Source organism: Rhinopithecus roxellana, chromosome 5 (assembly GCF_007565055.1).
Source record: "Rhinopithecus roxellana isolate Shanxi Qingling chromosome 5, ASM756505v1, whole genome shotgun sequence".
Taxonomy (NCBI): domain Eukaryota; kingdom Metazoa; phylum Chordata; class Mammalia; order Primates; family Cercopithecidae; genus Rhinopithecus; species Rhinopithecus roxellana.
Genome location: NC_044553.1, coordinates 36,075,242 through 36,096,231, shown reverse-complemented (window position 1 = coordinate 36,096,231; position 20,990 = coordinate 36,075,242). Strand labels below are relative to the sequence as shown.

At 39.6% G+C, this 20,990-nt stretch overlaps 1 protein-coding gene across 2 annotated transcripts in view; it reads left to right on the top strand.

Moving 5' to 3' along the window:
* SECISBP2L (SECIS binding protein 2 like) overlaps positions 1–11,504 on the top strand; it is a 58,384-nt gene extending 46,880 nt beyond the window's left edge. For both annotated transcript variants that reach the window (XM_010357803.2, XM_010357802.2), the window contains 3 exons: positions 313–467; positions 3,706–3,925; positions 7,354–11,504. In XM_010357803.2, coding sequence (XP_010356105.1) covers positions 313–467; positions 3,706–3,925; positions 7,354–8,036 — 1,058 coding nt within the window. In that variant the 3' untranslated portion in view covers positions 8,037–11,504. The remainder of the gene's footprint in view (positions 1–312; positions 468–3,705; positions 3,926–7,353) is intronic.
* The last annotated feature ends 9,486 nt before the right edge of the window (positions 11,505–20,990 follow it).

Genomic DNA, 20,990 nt, shown 5'->3' with positions numbered 1-20,990 from the left:
TTAACAATTTTAATTAATTTCTTTATAATAAATATTTGCTGAATTGCAGTTTGATTGCTGCTATGCTAATCCCTATGGAGAAAGAAAAACACTGGATTTGAGGGAATTCGGAATTTAATAGGGGAGAAAGAAAATACATATATGCTTCCATATGTAGTATAAAATCAAATAGGATAATGTGTGTAACAGCATTAAGTGCTGCAAGTGTTCATAGAATTCTTTGCTGCGATGTTTTATGCTTTAGCTGTCGGGTGTGCAATTAGCTCCATGTAGGCAACAACTAAAAGCCTCTGTATGTGTTGATTTTCTCAGGTGGTCTAGATGAGGCTCTCTATAATGTTATAGCCATGGCACGGGAACAAGAAATTCCTTTTGTGTTTGCCCTTGGAAGGAAAGCTCTAGGACGCTGTGTGAACAAGCTGGTTCCTGTTAGCGTAGTGGGAATCTTCAACTACTTTGGTGCTGAGGTAAGAATTTAGAAGACACACACTCTTGCTCTCCAGCACATCCCCCAGATAACACATTTTTCAATTGACATATGCCAGTGTTATGTTTAAGCATTTGAAGGAGTGAGTTGACAACCCTCAAAGAATGAGTGGAAATTTTTTGAGTATTACATTTCCTTTTTTAGTGGTGGAAAAGATTTATGTAGATGAATCCTAAAGCATTTTCAAAAGGTTTTAGTTTCTATTTCTGCCAAAGTGGTTTTTTTCTTCCGGGCTCAACTGCATAGTACTTGGTAATTTATTTTACTGCTGGTTAAAGATATCTGATATTATGTAATGTAATTTCTTCAGTCTCTCGATGGGTATATTTTGTGCTACTAGGAATCAGGAGACAAAAGAATCCTTTAATTGGAAGGGATTTTCCTTTAGAAAATGAAATTTCTAAACCAATTGTCACAATAGTTGTACCCATGATACTATCAGCCATCATCTCTCTGGCAATCTGCTAATATTGATCTTTATCTGTAGGAGCTGATAATATAATGGTTATTAATTTAGCATAATGCTCATCAACTGTAGTGTTTAAGACTGTTTTTTTACGAAGGTGATTCTAAAGTACTTTGTGATGTCATTGACAGACTATTTTTGCCAACCACACTATTTTTGTGTGTCTATCCAGTCACCATGTTTGCATATCCTACATTCCCCTGTCCATTCTGTTTCTTTCCCACCGCCCGTGAAATTCTCTACCCACCTGCTCTATGAGCATATAAATAATATTTGTGCTCTCACAATAGCCCATGCTTTTGTCACGTTTAGCATAACACACTGCCTTGCTATAGGTTATGTATGTTTCTTTCCCTTTAACTGTCAATTCCTTGGTGACAGCCCCCTTCCTTTGTCTTTATATTCCTGACACCTTTCACATTACTTGAGTATAAGCAGGCAATAAATGTTTGTTGAATGAAATTGCGAGATAGATGTATATCTACCGCTATGCTAGACTATATGTGAGAATGTCTTGCCTGTTAGCCCAGTCACTTGGGAGGCTGAGGTGGAAGGAGCGCTTGACCCCAGGAGTTCCAGACTAGCTTGGTATATTATCAAGTACGTCTATTCACAGTGAATGGTAGTGCACCTGTTACTTTTACCATCTGATACAACTAATCTTTGAATTAAGCTTCCAATCTTTACCCTCACATTCAAGGCTTTTATTCCTTGATCTTAGCATCTCTCTTCAGTTTTTCTTCTCTTTCCTTATATTCTTTTATTCCTAACAATTTATTTCTTTCTTTTCTGTTGTAAAACCAATGTTAAACTCACATATCTATTTGCATATTTTCTTTTTACTGTTTTCACTTCAATGCATGGTTTATTAAACACTGCAAATATTTGTCAAGCCTGTTACATGTAACCACATAGGGGCTGTTTTTTGTTTTTAAAAGAATCTGTCTTCCTTTTTAAAAATAATAAATCCTGAATATATTTTTTTACACTACCAGTAGGTAACACCCACCACTCTTCAAAATTAATACAATTAGCAGCATCCTATATTATACCTGCTATTTTAAACAATTTAAAGTGCAGCTGGATAAAGGATGCTACTTATATTTTTCCTTCTTGAGATGAATTTTCAGAGACGTATTATTCTACAGCAATGTAGCACCTTTTGCCATGCTTTCATCTCAAGGTTTATACTTACTATAAAATTAAACAGATTCTCAAAAATGTCCAGGTTATGTTTAATTCTTTGAAATTATTTACTTAATGTTGTATGTTGCATTGTGATACTAAATTGGACATTTAACAGGAGTGGGATGCTGTAGAATCATGGCATAACTAAAAGTCATATAGATTGGCTTTCTGGTGGCTGTGGAAACTTAAATCTTTGGACATCATTAGGTATCATAGTTATTGAAGTACAACTTTAATGCTATATGAATTTTGCCATCTTAGTATTATTATTAATTTTTTTGAGGCGGAGTTTCACTCTTATTGCCCAGGCTGGAGTGCAATGGCATGATCTTGGCTCACCGCAACCTCCGCCCCCTGGGTTCAAGTGATTCCCCTGCCTCAGCCTCCCAAGTAGCTGGGATTACAGGCATGCACCACCATGCCTGGCTAATTTTGTAGTTTTAGTAGAGATAGGGTTTCTCTTTGTTGGTCAGGGCTGGTCTCGAACTCCTGTCTTCAGGTGATCCACCCACCTCGGCCTCCCAAAGTGCTGGGATTACAGGTATGAGCCACTGTGCCCAGCAGAATTTTGCCATCTCATTAAATGTGAATATGCTCAGTGTACCTACCACTTCATGGAAATTATTTATTTTGTTCCTATTTTTGTTTCAGCAATGAAAGAACTTCTGTTTTTTTTAGCTCCATATTCTCCTTCCAGGCTCTATATTCTAATTTGCATTTGGCCCAGTAGTCATGCTTTTCTATCTTGTGTTATCTTTTCATCATCTTCAAGGTCCTAGGTATCCATATTATCACCAACTTACTTTTGTCATCTAGTTCTTCCAAAAAATAAACAATACAGGAAAATTTAATTCCTATAGAGACTGCCATCTTCTTCTACATTCCTGAACATCACTCAGAATACACTCATTCCCTTATATTGTAACCCAGATAAGATTCTTTACTGCTCCCCTAACAAGCCTTATACTTTTCTTATGTCTGTAGCTTTATTAATGATTTTGCATATTTGGCTTTGAAGGCCCTGATTTCACCCCTCAAAATTGTACCGTTTTCCAGGCCAATGCTGATGTCATCTTCCCTTCATGACTTCCTCAGTGATGCCCAGCAGTTTAGAGTTGATGTCGCATCTAAAAGCCGTAACACTTTACACCTCTCAAGGCATTTAAGGTATTATGCCTTGGATTATAGGTGTCTCTTACCATCGTTTTCCAGCCACATAGAAGGTTCCTTGAGAGTAGAGTTGATGTTCAGTCATCTTTGTACCCTCTGTAGTGGCAGACACTAAAGGAAGAGTGCACTTGCTGAATGTTGTAAGAACTTTTAATATATCACATTTAGTGGCTAGTGTTGGAATCAAGAAATTTCCTCAGACTTGTGAGAATTAAACAGTAAATGTAAGTTATAGAGTGATTTCATAAGGTTCTGTGGTTTGCATACCGTTTGGATTTTATCCCCATTGAAAGTATGTATGACCCTGAAACAAACAGTAGAGATATTTATTATCCATAATAGGAATAAAGAGTGTAACAATAAATGGATTAATCAAAATACTCTTTCTTTTCAGAGCCTGTTTAATAAGTTAGTAGAACTCACTGAGGAAGCCAGGAAAGCATATAAAGATATGGTTGCAGCAATGGAACAGGAGCAGGCTGAGGAAGCCTTGAAGAATGTGAAGAAGGTGCCACACCACATGGGACATTCTCGGAACCCCTCTGCAGCAAGTGCCATTTCTTTCTGCAGTGTCATTTCTGAACCCATCTCTGAAGTAAATGAAAAGGAATATGGTAAGTTGTTGAATACTATTTTAAATGACCTAAACTTTGAGATGATTTCAGTGACTTTCTCTTCTGCCTTTTATTTCTATCTTTATTCTTGATTAGTCAATTGTTGCTCGAAATTTGGTTTAAAACATTGGATTAAACATGTTCATTAAAAATCAGGAGAATATTTGGGACTGAGACTTCTTATGAGACACTGGAATTTAATCATAGTTCCAAATTTTTAAAAAAGCCTCAGGGGCTTTAAAAAGCAAAACACACCATACTTGTGACCTGTCACTAAGTAAACACTAGGAAGTTTTATTCCAATACTTTATGCTCAGGTACTAAAATTTTATATTTCCTAAGGGTTGGTCTGAAGGTAGTGAGTTATCTAATTTGTTCACAGTCAGTTATAGATTGATCTCCTTGTTCTGCTCTTTCCTTGCTTCTCACTACTGCACTAAGCTTAAAAAGAAAAAAATTTAAAAAAAAATTTTAATGTTGTATTTACTAAGTAAACTACAGACCTGAATGTTATTCACTCTAAGCTTGTAAAACCTAGACATGATATTTGCCTTAAGTAAAGTCAGATTGTAATCAAAAAGAGATACAGACTAAAAAATAGTACTTAATGTTTAACATTTGTTTATTGAAGTCTACATCTCAGTAGTTTCTTTGCCTTATATTCTATAATACTTTGAGCTCTTTAATTCTCTTTCTTGGTTTAGTTTATGATTTGTGTTCCCTATGTAACTTTCTTTCTTCTTCTTTTCTTAAAATTTAAATAGTATAGCCACCTTCTTTCATCTGACTCTTTGTTCGTTCTTTTTTTCTTTTCTCTGGGAGGTTATCAAATAGCTTGTTGCCACCTAAAATTTAACATGTAAAAAAAGTGAGTCCTCATTTTCTTCCCGCAGTCCCCTTCCTGGCCTCCCTGTCTGTGATTGTAGTTAGATGTTTGGAATGCTTTCAATAAAGCTTCAGAGCAGAGGCAATTTACAAGTTGTTGTGGGCCCTTAGGAAACTATTGGCCAGGGACAGGTGATACCGGTTTAGAGGCAGCCATGTTTCTTTTGCAGGAGTGATACTGTTTGAAAATTAAGAAGATAAAGGGAGACTGCTAACATTGTAAATGAGCGCGATCCTCTCTATAGAGTGAAATGCCACATCTCAAAGGCAAGCCATAAGAGAAACCTATAAAGCTGTGGGTTTGGACAGATGACAGAGTAACCAATAATATTCATACGGGCACAAATAAACACAGGTAGTATAAAAAGAAAGCCTCAGAGATGGAGGTGATGTTTTCAAAAAGCACCAGATTCAGAGTGTTCAAAGATTGAAGCTTGGTTTTTCTATATTCTGCCTAAAGGTTTTAGGTGTAATCAGTTAATCTCGGGGTCTTGGATTTCTCTTTAGAAAAAAAACTGTTGAAAGGAAATGTTAATGTGCATCTAAAATTTTTAAACATTTTATGACTTTCAGAGTTTTTTTTTTTATATATGATTAAATATATGTGGGAACATTTTCACTTACTAGACTTTTTTTTTTGTTTGGTTGGTTTTTTGTTTTTTGTTTTTTTCCAGCACTTACTATATGCCAGTCATAGGGACACAGAGATGAGCTGGAGTGGAAGTGAGGAGGGATGAGGAAGGTGAAACAGCAAACACAAAACGAGAGCTTTTGACTGTATATGTAAAAAGTGCTGTGGGACTTCAGGTTAGCGATTGCCTGTCTCAGGAGTCAGGAAAAACTTCATGAAGGAACTAACATTTAAGAGTAGTGTAAGATGAATAGGAGTCTGAAGGGGAAAGGAGGAAAACACATCTACAACTTTAGGGAACAGTGAGAATTTAGATGATACTGAGCAGGGAGCGTGTGGCCCATGGTTCAGGGTCAGAATGAAATAGGACCAGAGTGATAGATAAGGGCCAGATCATGGAGGGCTTTGCTGTGCCACGCCAAGGATTTTGGATTCTATCCTAGGGTGATAAAAAGCCAGTTAGACAGTGATATAATCAATTCACAAAACCGGTTAGGAAGATACTACAAATGAACAGCAAGAAAAAGAAGGCCTGAGCTAAGGCAGTAGTAAACAGATTTAGTAGTTTTTGAGCTACCAGTGTCATGGTATAGTGGTGAATTCAGTGGACTAAAGGGATATAATATTAATAGGAGAGAAAAGTAGAACCAAGGGTTACTATAAGGTTTCTTCTGCTTTGAGATCGTGTCAATGATAATGTCATTAGCTGAGAATGAGCATATAGGAGGGAGCGTTTTTTGTTTGTTTCTGTGTTTGTTTTTTCATGAGGTAGAAATGAGAGTGGAAAGGACTCATTCTGTGCTAAAGAAGCTTCAGGAAAGAAATTTTTTCCCAGACAATGTATCCTGACTTGAAGTGCCCAAAATACGTTCTGTATCAATATATCGTCCATAGATGGTAACCATAGTGAACATATTAATGTGAATAGGTTTGCTACAACTGATACCTATAAACTGCAAATAGTAGCTGTAATGTCAATATGATAGAATTTTTATTTTTTTAAAAAATTGAAAAAATAGAAGGGTGAGAGATCTTTACTGATTCTTTATGTTTTTTTGCCTTCAACTGATTTCCTATCATAAGAAATAATTTAGTTTGTCACCACTCTAGTATATAATACTTTTTTTGTCTTCCAAAATCACTTTGTAAGCCAAGCTATATATATATGTTATAAAACAACCTTTCACAGATGTTAGAAACGCATAGATGGATTCTTTGCTTATAATTGGAAACACATGTCCCATTACAGGCCAAAAGATAATTTAAATAACTTGCTGAGTGAGCATGGTACAAACACATGAAATCAGAACTATTGTTGCTGGACATCTTGGCTCTTCTATCTCTTGGATTGTGGTTCCTTGAGCCCAGTACACCTCTAGGCCACAAAAAAGTTAGGCAGTTCATTGATTTTCATGAATGTATGGATTTTATTTATGAATGCCAGTGAGCTCCTATTGGTATAAGATCTCTTGCATTCTGAAGCATTAATATACTTATTTTTACCTCCCTGTTTCTTTATCTTGAATGTACATTTTTGGGAATTATTTTCCCTTTATAACATTTAAATTAGGTTGGGCACAGTGGCTCACCTGTAATCCCAGCATTTGGGGAGCCCAAGATAGGAGGATAGCTTGAGCCCAGGAGGTCAAGGCTGCAGTGAGCCAAAATCATGCTGCTGCATTCCAGCCTAAAAGACAGAGCAAGACCCCATCTGAAATACACACACACACACGCACACACTTTCTCTCTCTCAAACTAGTACTAAACAAACTAAATTTGTAGTTTTTCCAGTTTCTAAGCCAACAAATTTATATATTTTCTTGTTCTTTCTTATTTGGGGGTTTTTAAAGAGTTGCATGATTTTGAAACAGTATTCCAGAACGTTTTTAAAAAATCTGCTTGATATTTGTAGAAACAAATTGGAGAAACATGGTGGAAACTTCAGATGGACTGGAAACATCAGAAAATGAGAAAGAGATATCCTGTAAGCACAGCACTTCTGAAAAACCCAGTAAACTCCCATTTGACACACCCCCTATTGGTAAGCAGCCATCATTAGCGGCTACAGGCAGTACTACCTCAGCTACAAGTGCTGGGAAATCCACAGCAAGTGATAAAGAGGAAGTGAAGCCAGATGACCTGGAATGGGCCTCACAGCAGAGTACAGAGACTGGCTCTTTGGATGGCAGTTGCCGAGACCTTTTGAATTCCTCCATCACCAGCACCACCAGCACTCTTGTACCTGGCATGCTTGAAGAAGAAGATGATGAAGATGAGGAGGAGGAGGAAGATTATACTCATGAACCCATATCTGTAGAAGTGCAGCTCAATAGTCGAATTGAGTCTTGGGTCTCAGAGACCCAGAGAACTATGGAAACCCTTCAGCTTGGAAAAACCCTTAATGGTTCTGAGGAAGACAATGTAGAGCAAAGTGGAGAAGAGGAAGCAGAGACGCCCGAGGTGCTGGAGCCAGGGATGGATAGTGAGGCATGGACTGCTGACCAGCAGGCCAGTCCTGGGCAGCAGAAGTCCAGCAACTGCAGCTCGCTCAACAAAGAGCACTCTGATTCTAATTACACAACCCAAACTACATAACTCAGGAAATGTTGGCTCTCTATCTCCAGCTGTGGAAGGGTTGCAGCCATTACCATTTATGCTTCATCTCAACATTTTGCACTGTCCAGTATTTAATATACGTATTTAATTCCCAACAAATATTTTTGTAGCTTTTACTTGTTTTGTTATGATCTGTAGCTTAGCTTTTGATTAGCATCCAAGTGTCTTTCTTTCTAAGAACTGTGTGGAAAATTCAGATCTGTTTCAGCTTATTTTGTAATCAAAAATAATGATAAAAAGAAGACCAGATCTTAAAGAAAATAAATTTCGAATGCTTACTTAAAGTTATTTTGAAAATTAAAGAACAAGGTTCTCAGGATAGAAGCAGTTATCAGTGTTTGCTTCAGGACTCCACCTCTTGTACTCTAATTTGACCAAAAAGTTGTTTGGGCTTCTTTAAAAAAGAACTGGGGGTGGAGTCAGAAAACTAAATGAAAGGCTGAGGGTAACTAAGTCCACCAGTGTTGTATGTTAAAAAATCGATGCAACTTTTATGTGGTCCACAAATGTTTAGTCAGAAGTCACTGATTATTGTAATTAATTAATGTTGGGATGGGCTAAAACAGAGTCTTCAAAACTTTGGCTAGCAGTGGAGCCACCATCTTAGATTATAGCTAGCTAGCCTCATTTGTGGAAAGTGATAGATGCTGTCTATAATAGTGAACAGTCACCCATGATAGGACCTCCAGGTTCTCTCATATTTGCTTCTTACTTACCTCAGGAATGCTCTTGTACATAGACTTATTTACAAAAAGTTAGGCACATTTTGACAGGTGAATAACTGTAACCGATTGTATGACTGCTGCACTTACATGTAAACTCTTCAGAAACAAAGTCTTATACTGGTGTGTTCTCTTGCATGCTTCTGGTTCAGGACTCTTGATTTGAGATATGGATTTGATTGAGTATCCAAACTTGTCCTGAGTGCAAAACCGTTTCACCTTTTAAAAAGTTACCTATTTTGCACCTAGCCTTGAGCACCTTCCACATAGCAATGACCGTAGTTACTGTCAGGAGGTCAGGGAAAGGAACTTTGCACAACTTGTGACATGTATCCTGATAATCAAGGCTTAGATGAGGAAGTTTTAGAAGATAAGAGAAAGTTGTTCTAATTGTGCTGAAACTATTAGATGATTTAGAGTATACAGATATGTAGGTTTTAATTCTCTATTCACTATTATTTATCTCTGCCCTTCTCTAGGAGTTTGTATACCTGCTTAGGAGACAATAAATGAGCTAAATGTTTTATTTGCTAGTCAGTCACCACCTGGACTTTAGTGACTTTACAAGTTTATGTAATGGTGGAAGAATGACAAACTGTATTTTTTTTGTCTTCCATCCAACTCCCCACCACTCCCAACTGTCCCCCCACCGCCCCCCCCCCCCACACACACACGTGTGTGTGTGTATGCCAGTTTTCCACTTACAAGCTTCCATAAGCAGGCACAAAACTGAGAAGGAAGGGGTATTTTCCCTGCCCTGATTATCTGGGGCAGGGCTTTGCCTCACAGAGGCAGGAGAGAAGAATTGGGCAGATTCTTTACTGAACTTATTGGGACTACTGTGCTAGTTTTGATGTTTTATAATGCTGGCATTTAATTACTGGAGAGATTGGATTCTTGGTTGGTGATTTAGTATTTGTGAATTGTGAAAGTTTAGGAGCATTGCTGTGTAGAAACTGTTAGTCAATCAACTTTATTATTGTGCTAAAAGGGGACATTATTATACTGTCCTGTCTAAACTGTTCTCCAGTATAGACTTCCTAGGCACTAAATAGCCAATACTTAAAGGAACACAGCAGGTAAGGAATGAAGCCTCTGAAATAGTACTCATGGATTTATACGTGGCAGATCTTACTGTCTCTACGCATTTGGAAGTGTTCATTGATTTAAAGAAATGATAGAGGTTTTGAACTACTGACAGTCTTAAAAGTGAATTTCAAAACTTTCATACTTTTTATGGTGTAAATTTCCTTTGCTCGATGTCAGTGATTCAGATAACTCTTGACCTTGAGATGATGGCTTTTCACAGGTTTCTTATATTTTATATCTCTTCTGAACATGAATTGTCATTTTAGATTTTTGACATTTGTATCAAAAGAGAAGTTGAGGAAATCTTCAGAACACTGGTAACTTTTAATTTTGCTATAGACTTCAGAAGTGTTTATTTATATGTTCGGTAAATGCTCTCACATATGCAGTACCTCTTCTGCCAGCAAATCCAAGGGACCATAGCCTTTTCATGAGACAGGTCACCTCTAGAGGACAACCCAAGAATTATTAAAGGAAATGTTACCATTTTGAGAGCATGCTTAAATAAATATTAATAATGTCTTTGTAACTTGTTTCCTTTGAATTTTGGAATATTGAATTACAGACTTTGGAGGAGTTGTGAAAATCAGGAAAGTTTTTATGTATTTTTTGAAGTGGGCGTGCTTGGCTCTTTGAAGACCTATAAAGAGATCCAGTGGAAAGAGTAAGGGTTCATCATCACAAGAAATAAAAAACATAGTGATTCTTTTTCTTAATGTGTAGAGGTGGTTTTACTGGCAATAATTAATAGATTTCTATTTCCGTATATAAGTATATTAACTAAAATATGAATTACACTTCCAAAGTTAGATTTCTGCTTCAGTAGGTTTGTTCGCTGTGAAGATTACTTCTCAAAAGACAAATGTTCATATTAGCTTAATTTTTGGTTTAAATATGTTTGTAAATGATGTAATATATTTCTTTTGACTAAACATGGAAAAGTAATGTGTGTTATACATTGGGAAGTTTTTACTGGCTTTGACTGGAGGTTGTTTTTGCAGAGATGGTATTTTATATGATTCCAGTATTTCAAAAAGAATTAGTCAAAAGGAATTCACATAGTTTAAATACTGAGAAATTAATATCCAAATATGTACTTGTCTGATTTCTAAATAAGCTGGGGGAGGAGGGAGGGGTGGGAATTGAAATGTGCAAATGAGTAGTGAATGCTACATTCATTTTCAACTCTTTAACATACAACTGTTCAATCTTAACACATTGTTACTTTAATATATGTATAAAGAAGTATTACTGTTTGTAAAGCTGCTGTTTGCTTAAAAAACACCCTTGTTGTGTATTTTCTGTATGTTGGGCCAACAGGTTAGAACATTAACCCATTTAAAAATGTTTATCTTTTTTTGATTTAAAAAAATTCTGTGAAATAATTTATTTACAGACATCTTCCTCCTCCCTCATCCCTTCCAACCTTTACATACATCACAGAATCAACCAAACTGTTTGCCTAATCTGAAATCTGAATCCTAATGAGAAAAATTTAAACTTTGTTGGCACATCACACCTTGAAAGTATTTGTATTATTTTATAATTTAATTTCTAAATATACCACATGTTTATAATTTAATGTCTTAACTGTAATGCTCTAATAAAAAAGTAGCAAAATTAGTGTGAGTTATAACATGAAGGGATTTTCATCTTTTGCTCTATGAAGGATAATTGTTATATCACATTTGGGGGGTAATAACAGCTTTTTTGCACTATGTAAATACTAGTGGGGATTCTTCTGTACTAATAAAATAATTATTGAAATGAAATCTGTCCTTTCAGAAGATACTTAAAGAGTTCATGACTTTCCCCACATGTGGAAGACAGAAGAAAGAGTCCAGCTCAAGTATTGATTGGTGGTCACATGGGGTTGCCAGAAAAGGCTTTAAAATCGGCACGAAGGAGTTAAGAATAAAAATCTCCATCTGGGGTGGTTGGTGTGATCTGTGGCATGGGCCCAGGCATTTAGCCAGAAACCATCCTGGTGTTAGGAGAAGGCTTCTGTAGATTCCTTCACCTTTTTGTATTAGTTCCCCTGTGCTGGGCACTGTCTTTTCCCAGTATTAACTCATTTAATCCTTACAACAATCCTGTGAAGTAGATTCTGGTTACTGTTTCTCAGTTTTCAGATGATGGAAGAGTCATGGAGATGTTAACCCAATCGCATGCGAAAGCCCATGCCCCAGTCACTGTACTTTGTTATGTCTTGGCACAAAGTGCATAGGGTGTGCAAAGCAAACATGCTTCCTTCACCTTCATGTGTCTTCAGGAATGTGGAGCCAGGAGGACTGAAAATGGTTTTGGGGACTGAAGTTATTGGGCCTTACCTCATCGCTCTTTCCCTAAGTAGCCCCAGACCTTGTCACTGTGTCACAGTGAAATGTAGGGAATCTGAGAGTACATTAATCTTCCAGAAAATAGTAATGATACTAATTTTCATAAATGAATTTTTTGGTGATCACAAAGAAAAGGAGGATGCCTCATCAGTTGTTACCAGATACTTCCTTTTTAACCAGTACATGTACCACTCCCTAATTTTTTCCCGATAGTGATCAGTTTTTCTCCTAACTGACCAGAAGAGGGTGTGCGTCACACCTGAAAACAGTCAAAAGTTACATGTAACATTAATACTTTCTTTAAAGCAGGAAAAGGCGAAGGAGAAGTAACCTGAACTATGGGCCTTGCCATTAAAGGTGCTTAGTTGAGTCTAAGCTCAGAACTGGGAACCGTGCCTATGCGTGTCATTTCATTTTAGAAAGAACGTTTAGACATGGTGAATAGGTCACGTGAAATTTCTAGATTAGCAATTCAGTCAGTACTTTTGGCTTAATTTGGGTTCTTCTGATGTTATTGTCATGAAATATTACACTTGGCTTATGTATTAGGCATCAGTGGCAGCCTTGTGGTTGCAGAGCCAAATATGGTTTGGGAAATGGGAGGTGTTTCAGTTCTGGACCCAGTCTCAACCTCTGTATTTCTCCCTTCCCACTCTTTCCATTTTGACACTTTGAGTAATTATTTGGCAACCATGTGGCAAGCAAGGTGACGCTTACTCTTGCAGAAATGGGTTGGATAATTGTGCGACTATAAACTGGCTGTACCTGTATCTAAGGTTTCAGTTGAAAGCAGAGGATCGGAGCAAATAAGATAATGAGCTGCGTGAAATTTGGAGCTTCTGGCTGAGCATGATGTTCTTCGTGTAATTGCTGAGGAAGCAACCAAAGAATGGAATTGTGATCTGGTGAGCTATGGTTTTGGAGGCTGGCGTAATAGGTTTCTGTGGAAGGAATGAGTGCTTCATCTAGCCATGGCTTTGAATTACCCAGAGGGAGCAGATGATAGCCACGGCATTCCTGTGGTAGGCCTCTGATTGGAGGCAGTGTCAGTTGCATCCTCATCTACCAGGAGATGAGTGATGTGAGTAAGGCGGTTCCTACTTCCTTGTGCAGATTTCTCCAGGTAATTGTTTTCACCCTTCACTTCTCAGTCTTCTCTCTGTTTAACTGAGTTAGAGAATTTCATTCCCTTGTAAACCCTCAGCTTGAGAATGGAGTAATGAATTGAAATTAAAGCAGTTAATGTTTGTTAGCTCTGGATAAAAAGAGAGAAAACTTTTAAAATATTGGCTTCTCAATCACAGAAATATTAGAGGTCATCATCCCTCTCATTGTTCCTTTTCCTTGCTTCCCCCTCCTTAAAGCCAATATTGTAAGGAAAATGGTGAACTTCTAACAAATCCTGTAACATCTGTAATTAGAAAGGTAAGAAATTACTGTGTTCCTATTTTACAAATACTCAAACACCATGATGACCAAGAAAGATAAAACTGTTTTCTTAATGTTCTCTTTTCCTAATAAAGTGTGCCAATTAAATGATGTAATCTTTTAGATAAGGTGATCAGCAAACTATTGCCTTATAGCCTGTGGGCCAACTCTGCCCAGCAGCCTCTTTTTGTCAATAAAGTTTTGTTAGAACACAGCCACACATTATTTACATATTGTCCATGGTTGCTTCAGTGCTACAATGCAGAGGTGAGAGATCATATGGCCTGCAAAGCCTGAGATATTTATTCTCTGGCCCTTTACAGAAACGGTTTGCCAACCTCTAAAACTGAGATGATGTCCAACATTTTACACTCATGTGATTCCCACCCCCAGTTCTTTTATCTCTAGAGATGATACATTTATTGTGGTTTTACACATTAAAAAACATACCAAGCTCTGCCCAGTGGTAGAAGACATGCAGATGCATAGGAGGAGCACCACCAGAAGCAAGCCTGGATGCTTTGACAGTACTGGGGTTTGGGAAGGCCTGAATTCTTGTTTCTCTATTCTCTAATATTGGGCAAGCCCCTGGAATCTCTGGTTCTTGATTTCCTCTTCTATCAGGGGATGTACTGGGTGAATCATAACTTGGCTCTTTAGATAAATGGTGAGGCCATTTTTTGGTCAAGGGTGGTCATGAGTTGGATGTGAGCTGGGCACTTTCCTAAGGCCACCATAGCCAAAGACTGCCAGCACCCTCAAGGTGGCCTGGAAGGGTCCTGTCCCCAGAATGGGTCATGACAATTAAGCTGATCACCTTAGTTCTTACCGCTCCAACCCCTGCTAAAATTTGAACTGGAGGCCAGAGAAAGCAGAGTGGCCCAGGTGCACGGTATGCAGGTATGCATAAAGTAGAGAGGCTATGAAAGTAACAAAGCAAGACTGACCACTTTGCATTTTTTTAGCCCATGCTGTGCTTTAATCAACACGACTTTTCCTTAATTGTGTAGAGCTTTTTATGTACTTAAAATATTTTATAAGAATAACCAAAAGGAATGGGCCAACTAAAACGCAACTATTTTCTATCCCATAACTGACTTCTCAGACTTTGCACTGACTTCAATACATTGACAAACAACAAAAAAATTAGTAGTGGAAATGGAACTGGAAGCCAGATTTAAACCCCTATCTTGATTGATTTAGCAAATAACGACTATTTGTTAAATAGCCAAGAGCTACAAATTTTATCTTCTTCCCACGAATGAAAAGCTCTTCATCTTTTCCCTGGCCTAACCCTCCCCCACGTAGTGAGAAATATGGGTTCCATCTATGACTCTCCCATCTGCTCTTTAGCTAGAGCAAAGTGCTTTAATCTTCATAGAAAGTTCTAAGATTGTGTTAGCAACCCACTTATTTGGTTTCCTTAGCAACCAGAACACAGTATTTAAAGTAATGACATTCCTTGCTCGGAATAGAAATTGAGTAAGCTGATCATGGTGCTCCTGGTCTGCTCAGGGCTGCTTCACCTCTTCAAACACTATTTTTCACCTGCCAATTCATGGTAGCAAACCTATAAATGGTAGCAAAGGGGCAACTATCTGGAATACAACATAGTGAAAACTCTGGACCTGTATCCACAGCCAACTTCACCCTGGCCAGCTGCAGTGGCCCCTGCAGTGGCCCAGTCTGTGGAAATACTGACAAAACAAACTGTCTCTTTTAATTCCAGAATTTAAAAAATGTTTCCATGTCCTTGTAACTTTTGCAGCACTTTAGGTTAGTTGCCACCAGCTTCCAAGAAATCCGAACACGAATCAAGATGATGAAGCTGCTCAGGCATTTAGAAAAAAAGCATAAAGAAAGAAAAAAGAACTTTGAAAGGAAATCAGTACTAAAGTACTGTCAACTAGGCATCTGCTGTTTTGTCTGGTTAGTACATCCATTCTTCGGGGAACAACACTTTATGCCTCACACACCCACCAGCGATATAATCTCTTAATTGCAACAGGAGCAGGCAATGAAATGACCCTGAAACCATTGATTAGTCTGGAAATCCTGAAACAGTTGATCTATGCTGGGCCAATGGGCTTTTTCTTTGGGAATTTTGGACTTGGGACTGAGAGAGCTTGGCTCAAATGGTTTGGGGTGCCTGGCTTTAAAGAGAGGAATCTCTGAAGTCATTTTTGGCCAAGAAAAAGCAAAATCTGGGTTAGGCAGTGTTGAACAGGTTTCCTTACTGTCAGACATTCTACAGCCTCCAATATCCTAATGTATTTTGACTCTCCATGAAGGAAAGATTTATTATATATCAGGCTGCATTTCATCAACATGTTGGACCATGGCACACAGAGTTCTCCAAATTTAGTCACAGAGCACTTTTTCTGTGCAAGAACTATGAACATCCTGGGGAACTAGTTTTTCATGTAATGTGCAACAAAATCTATGTTGCATGAACTCTGAAGGTCCAGGAGGATGAGACACATAAGGAATGCTGGACTGCTGTAATTCAACCATGGGCGATTTCGCCGCAGGGGACATTTGGCAATGTCTGGAAATAGTTTTGATTGTCACAACTGAAGAAGGGGCTACTGTCATCTAACAGGTCAAGACCAGAGATACTGCTAAGCACCTTACAGTACACAAGAGAGCGACCCCACCCCACAAGACAGAACTATCTGGCCTGAAATGTCAACAGTGCAGAGGTTGAAAGGCCCTGCACTAACTCAACCCTGGTAGACTGCATTAGTCCCATATAGGTTCAGGGCCCCAAGCAGGTGGGCATGTGTTCATATGATGCGTCATCAAATGCTGTTTCTGGCACATGTTTCTGGCACATGTTTATACATTCTCTAATGTTCCAGAGCTGGCTTAGCCAGAGACATCCAGGTCTTCCTGATACAATAGGCCTTATTTTAAAAAAGTTTTTTTCAACCGCCTGGGGAAGAGAATGAAGAGAGTTTGACCTGGAGCTTCTGATGACGTGCCAGTACCTCCTCCCATGTCTCCCACTTGTTTCCTCCCATCATGTGGGCAGGCGTGTGAGGAGCAAAAGGGCAAGGAGGCACCTCTGGCAAGGGCTGCTCAGTGAACACTCCAAGAAAAGCACAGCTCAAGTGTGAACAGGAGGCCAAAGGAATTCACTGGTCTGGCCCCATCACACAACTGAATCAAGCAAAGGTGGCAGGGACTGAGTTTTCTAAGACACTGTGACATGGAGTCCAGCTACCTGCCCTGCTGAGTAGCATCCCTGAAGCAGACACAAGAATGCCTCTGCAGGATACTCCAGCCACCTCTCAGGGAATGGCTGCCCTGGAACCAAGTTCCTCAGGAGAATCACTGGACAGGGGCTTGGAAATGCCTGAGCAGCTCCCGTAATTCTGGAGAGAATGGAACACAAAGCCCCTGTCTACAAAGAAGAAGCTCCCTTCTTAAGGTCCCTCTACTGTTCAAAGACATACGGAGACTTACTAAGCCACAAACTGAGGACCCTCTATTATATTTTAATCAAATCAGTGTTGGTTGATGCTGATTCTGGGCCAGGGTTGAGTTAGGTGCCCTGGCAGAGTTGGCAGACACACAGGCTGCCCCATCTCACACATGGCTGTGTAGTGAGAGTTCCTAAATTGCTTGAAACATAGAACGTTATTCCAGAGTAGCCATATTAAAGTGCTCATTATATTCCCAAGCTAAGTCCTAGAAACCCTTAACCATAACTCATGTTGGAGCTGAAACGATAGGGAAAACCCACAGTTATAGGAAACTATGCTGCTACAAATGCGTTTCAGCTTCATACATTGACACTGTTGTTGAATTCCCCTTGTTTCTAGGAGAAAAGTGTATAATTCAGGAAAATAAGTACACATTTCCAATTACCTGGCCCCTCCTACTCACACATATACATACACAGACACAGACACACACACACACACACACACACACACACACGGTCTTTCTGTTACCCAAACTCTAGTAGGGCAGTGTGAGAATCAAGGACCAAGGTTTCCCAGTACAAAGGCAGGTCAGGAGCACTTTCCCCTGCTCGGGTGTTGATGTCTCAGAACAGACACTCTCACGGCTATGGCCTCTGGATACAATGACAGGGATAAGAAAACACAGCACACTCCCCAAGTCTGTCAAATAGAGACACAGGGCTGGCGGCATATTTCCCCAACACAGAGTTCCCAGGTTAGAGGATCTTTAATATGGAGGAAATCGTAAAGATGATTCGGTCCAAGCCCCTCATTTACAGATGGGGAAACTGAGGCCCAGGGAAGTGAAAGAATCTGGCCAAGGCCACTTAGCTTTGTGGAGGCATATTAGGGCTGGGATTCCAGATCCACCAATCCCCAGGCTGTGCTCTTGTCCCTCCATCCTGAGACTCAGAAACTAGAATTCCCCTCGGGCTCCTTCCAATGCCCAGTTCTACTTTTGCAAAACACATTCTCTAAGAGAAGCTTTGTTTCTGGCTAATATAGCTGTGCTTGCTGAGTTGAGGTCATAGAACTCTTGAGGCAGATATTGCTAAGCTTTGCCACCCCATGATACCGCAGGTGCTGCGGTTTCTCTGCACCTAGAATCTTCCTTTTCCCAAGCAGAAATCAGCAATTGGCAGCACCACCAACCACCAGCACGTGTCTCCCATCCTCACCATGTTTATCTCCACTTGTTGGAAAGGAGCTGCCCCCACTCTGGCCATCTTCTGACCAGAATGTTCTTAAATCTCAAGAAGAGAGAGACTGCTCTTTGTAGGTGTATGATGGTGATGGAAGAGGAAATACAAACACTTTGTCAAAAGATGTAACACTGGTTCTCCACGGCCCTCTGTCTGCAGATGTCTGAAAAGCCTCCAAACCTCTTTTCTAACCTGGAAATACCCAATATCTTGCTCAAAGCCATGCCGCTCTTTACGAGGTCCTCAGGCTGCCAGAGTGGGTGGATCAAGGAGTTGACCATAATGATCCAACTATGGTATAATAATGTATTCCATGTGCAAGGCTGTTCACACCTTGAAAAATGCTTTTGTGTAAATGATCTTAGGTGGCCCTGTGAGGGAGGTAAGGGAAGTGATCCTTATACCCATTTTATGGATAAAGAAACTAAAAATAAATCTGATTATTCTTCAAATGTATCCAGTGGCAGAGGCAAGATCAGAACCCGAGTCTCTTGGATCCAGTATCTTTTCCAACAAACACAGAGCGGTCTTTTGAAAATTTTTTATTGTTCTTGAATAGACAATATCTACACATGGTTCATAATTCCAAAGATACCAAAACATGCACAATGAAAAGCAAGTCCCTTTCCTCTTCTCCACTTCGTTCCGCAAAGGCAGCTCCCTAGAGTTGCAACCTTCCAGAGCCCATCTATGCACATCCCAACAATAGATATGTGTATGGAAATACATCTGTATGTGTGTATATGTGCATGTGTATAAACACAAATGAGAGACAGCTTTTATTCTCTTAAACATATGTATTTTCCACTTCAGCCCATGTGGAGCTACATTCCAAAGGGATCAATAATGCTTATTTGGGTGGAAGGTGGGCAGTGGATCTTACAGTTAAGTGCACAGGCACTCTGCAGTCAGACAGATCTAGGATAGACTTAGCACTGATCATGTACATGTGACAAAACCTCTCTGGGCTTTAGTTTTCTCATCTGACAAATGGACATAACGATCGCTAATACATAAGTGAGACAGTGTCTGTGACATGTTTAGCACATAGCGTGTCCAATAAATGGTAGCTACTTAACTATATGCCTACGATGTGCCAGATACTCTCCTGGGTACTGGAGAAAAGAGGTGTCGGCTCTTAAAATGCTTACAACTGAAGATTGGAGAAGGAGATCTAAACAAACAAGTTTACTTTATTTATTTTTATATTTATGTTATACTAAATATTTTATATTTTATATATATTATGGCAGAACGGTTGGGAAGTCGTTCACAAAGAGGGTAAGAGCATACATAGACTCTTACCTGCAGGTAAGACATTCTTGGGGTCCAGTCTAATCTTGAATGAGTTATTCAACTTGCTGTGAGCATCAGCTTCCTTGTCTGTAAAATAGGAATAATAATATAGAGTTGTGAGGATCAAGTGAAAGAATGCACAGCACTTAAAACAGTGCCTGGTACGTGATAGACATTCAATAAAGGGTGATTTTCAGAATTGTATAGAAGAAGTGCCACTGTAGAAACATGTACAAGGCACCAAGGTGGCACATGGAGAGGGCAAGCTTTGCAATGACATGAGAATGGCCATGTACCAGGCCCTGTAGTTGATGTTTCACACGCATCCTCTCGCTGAATGCTCAAACTCCCTCTGCGAACTGTGTTACCCCCTTTTCACAGAAGAGAAAATCAAGGCTCAGAGAACTTCTTCCAAGGCATAGGCAGAAATGGCAATTCCCTTCTCATTCTCCTTTTATCACCTGGCTCCCCAGAGAAGAGCCACTAAAACCAAGACGTCAAGGACCTGAGGCACTTCATAGGTGACATTCACTCACTTGCTCACATATCTTCAGATGGGTGCTGAGCCCTGTTGTGCTCGAGCCTCTTGCTACACCCCGTGCCAGAGCAGAGACGGCAACTCTGGTCCTCGAGGAGCTTCTATCCCCGTGGCTGGACAGACCTCAAAGTCTCACTACACATCTGATCATTCATTCACAGCCATGATAGACAGAAGGGGAGTGCCTGGCTTCAGATCTGATCTGGTTCAAGAAGATGTGAGGTTCCATCTCCATCTGCTCTTGCCTTCCCAACGTCTCTGTTGATGAGGGAGATTGGAGGGTAGAGAGGAAGAGACAACGAGCAGAGGTAGAAGTCTTTGGGCCTATTATTGCATGGAGGGGAAGAAAGTCTCTTTTCAACCCAGAGATCACAGGGCAGTCCTCTTGGGGGCCTCCCATTGCCACAGCTGTGAGGAGCGCTGACCTTGGCCAGGCAACGCCTCTCACACCTACAGCCAAGGAGGGTGTGGAACTGACAAGATGCTGAGTGTGTAGCTTCTACTGCTGTCATGGGTGGCATTGTTGAAGATATTCTTTACATCTAATTTACATGGCAGCTTCTAGTCTACCCAGCACTTTTGACATCCACCATTTCATTTGTTGTACATAATATTTATATACAATATTTATGTACAATTGGGGTGGGTGGGCCAGGAGAGATTGGGAATTACTTCTCACTACTGCTACTCCTCACTGTAGCTCAATTTTCTACCTTCTGAGGTAAACTAGGCAGGTATTATCAGTCCCATTTTACAGATAAGGAAACTGAGGCCGTGAGCATTTAAGTGACTGGCCCGAGGTCACAGAGGTGATTTGCTTCCGAACCAGGGATTTGGTCAGAAGGGTCC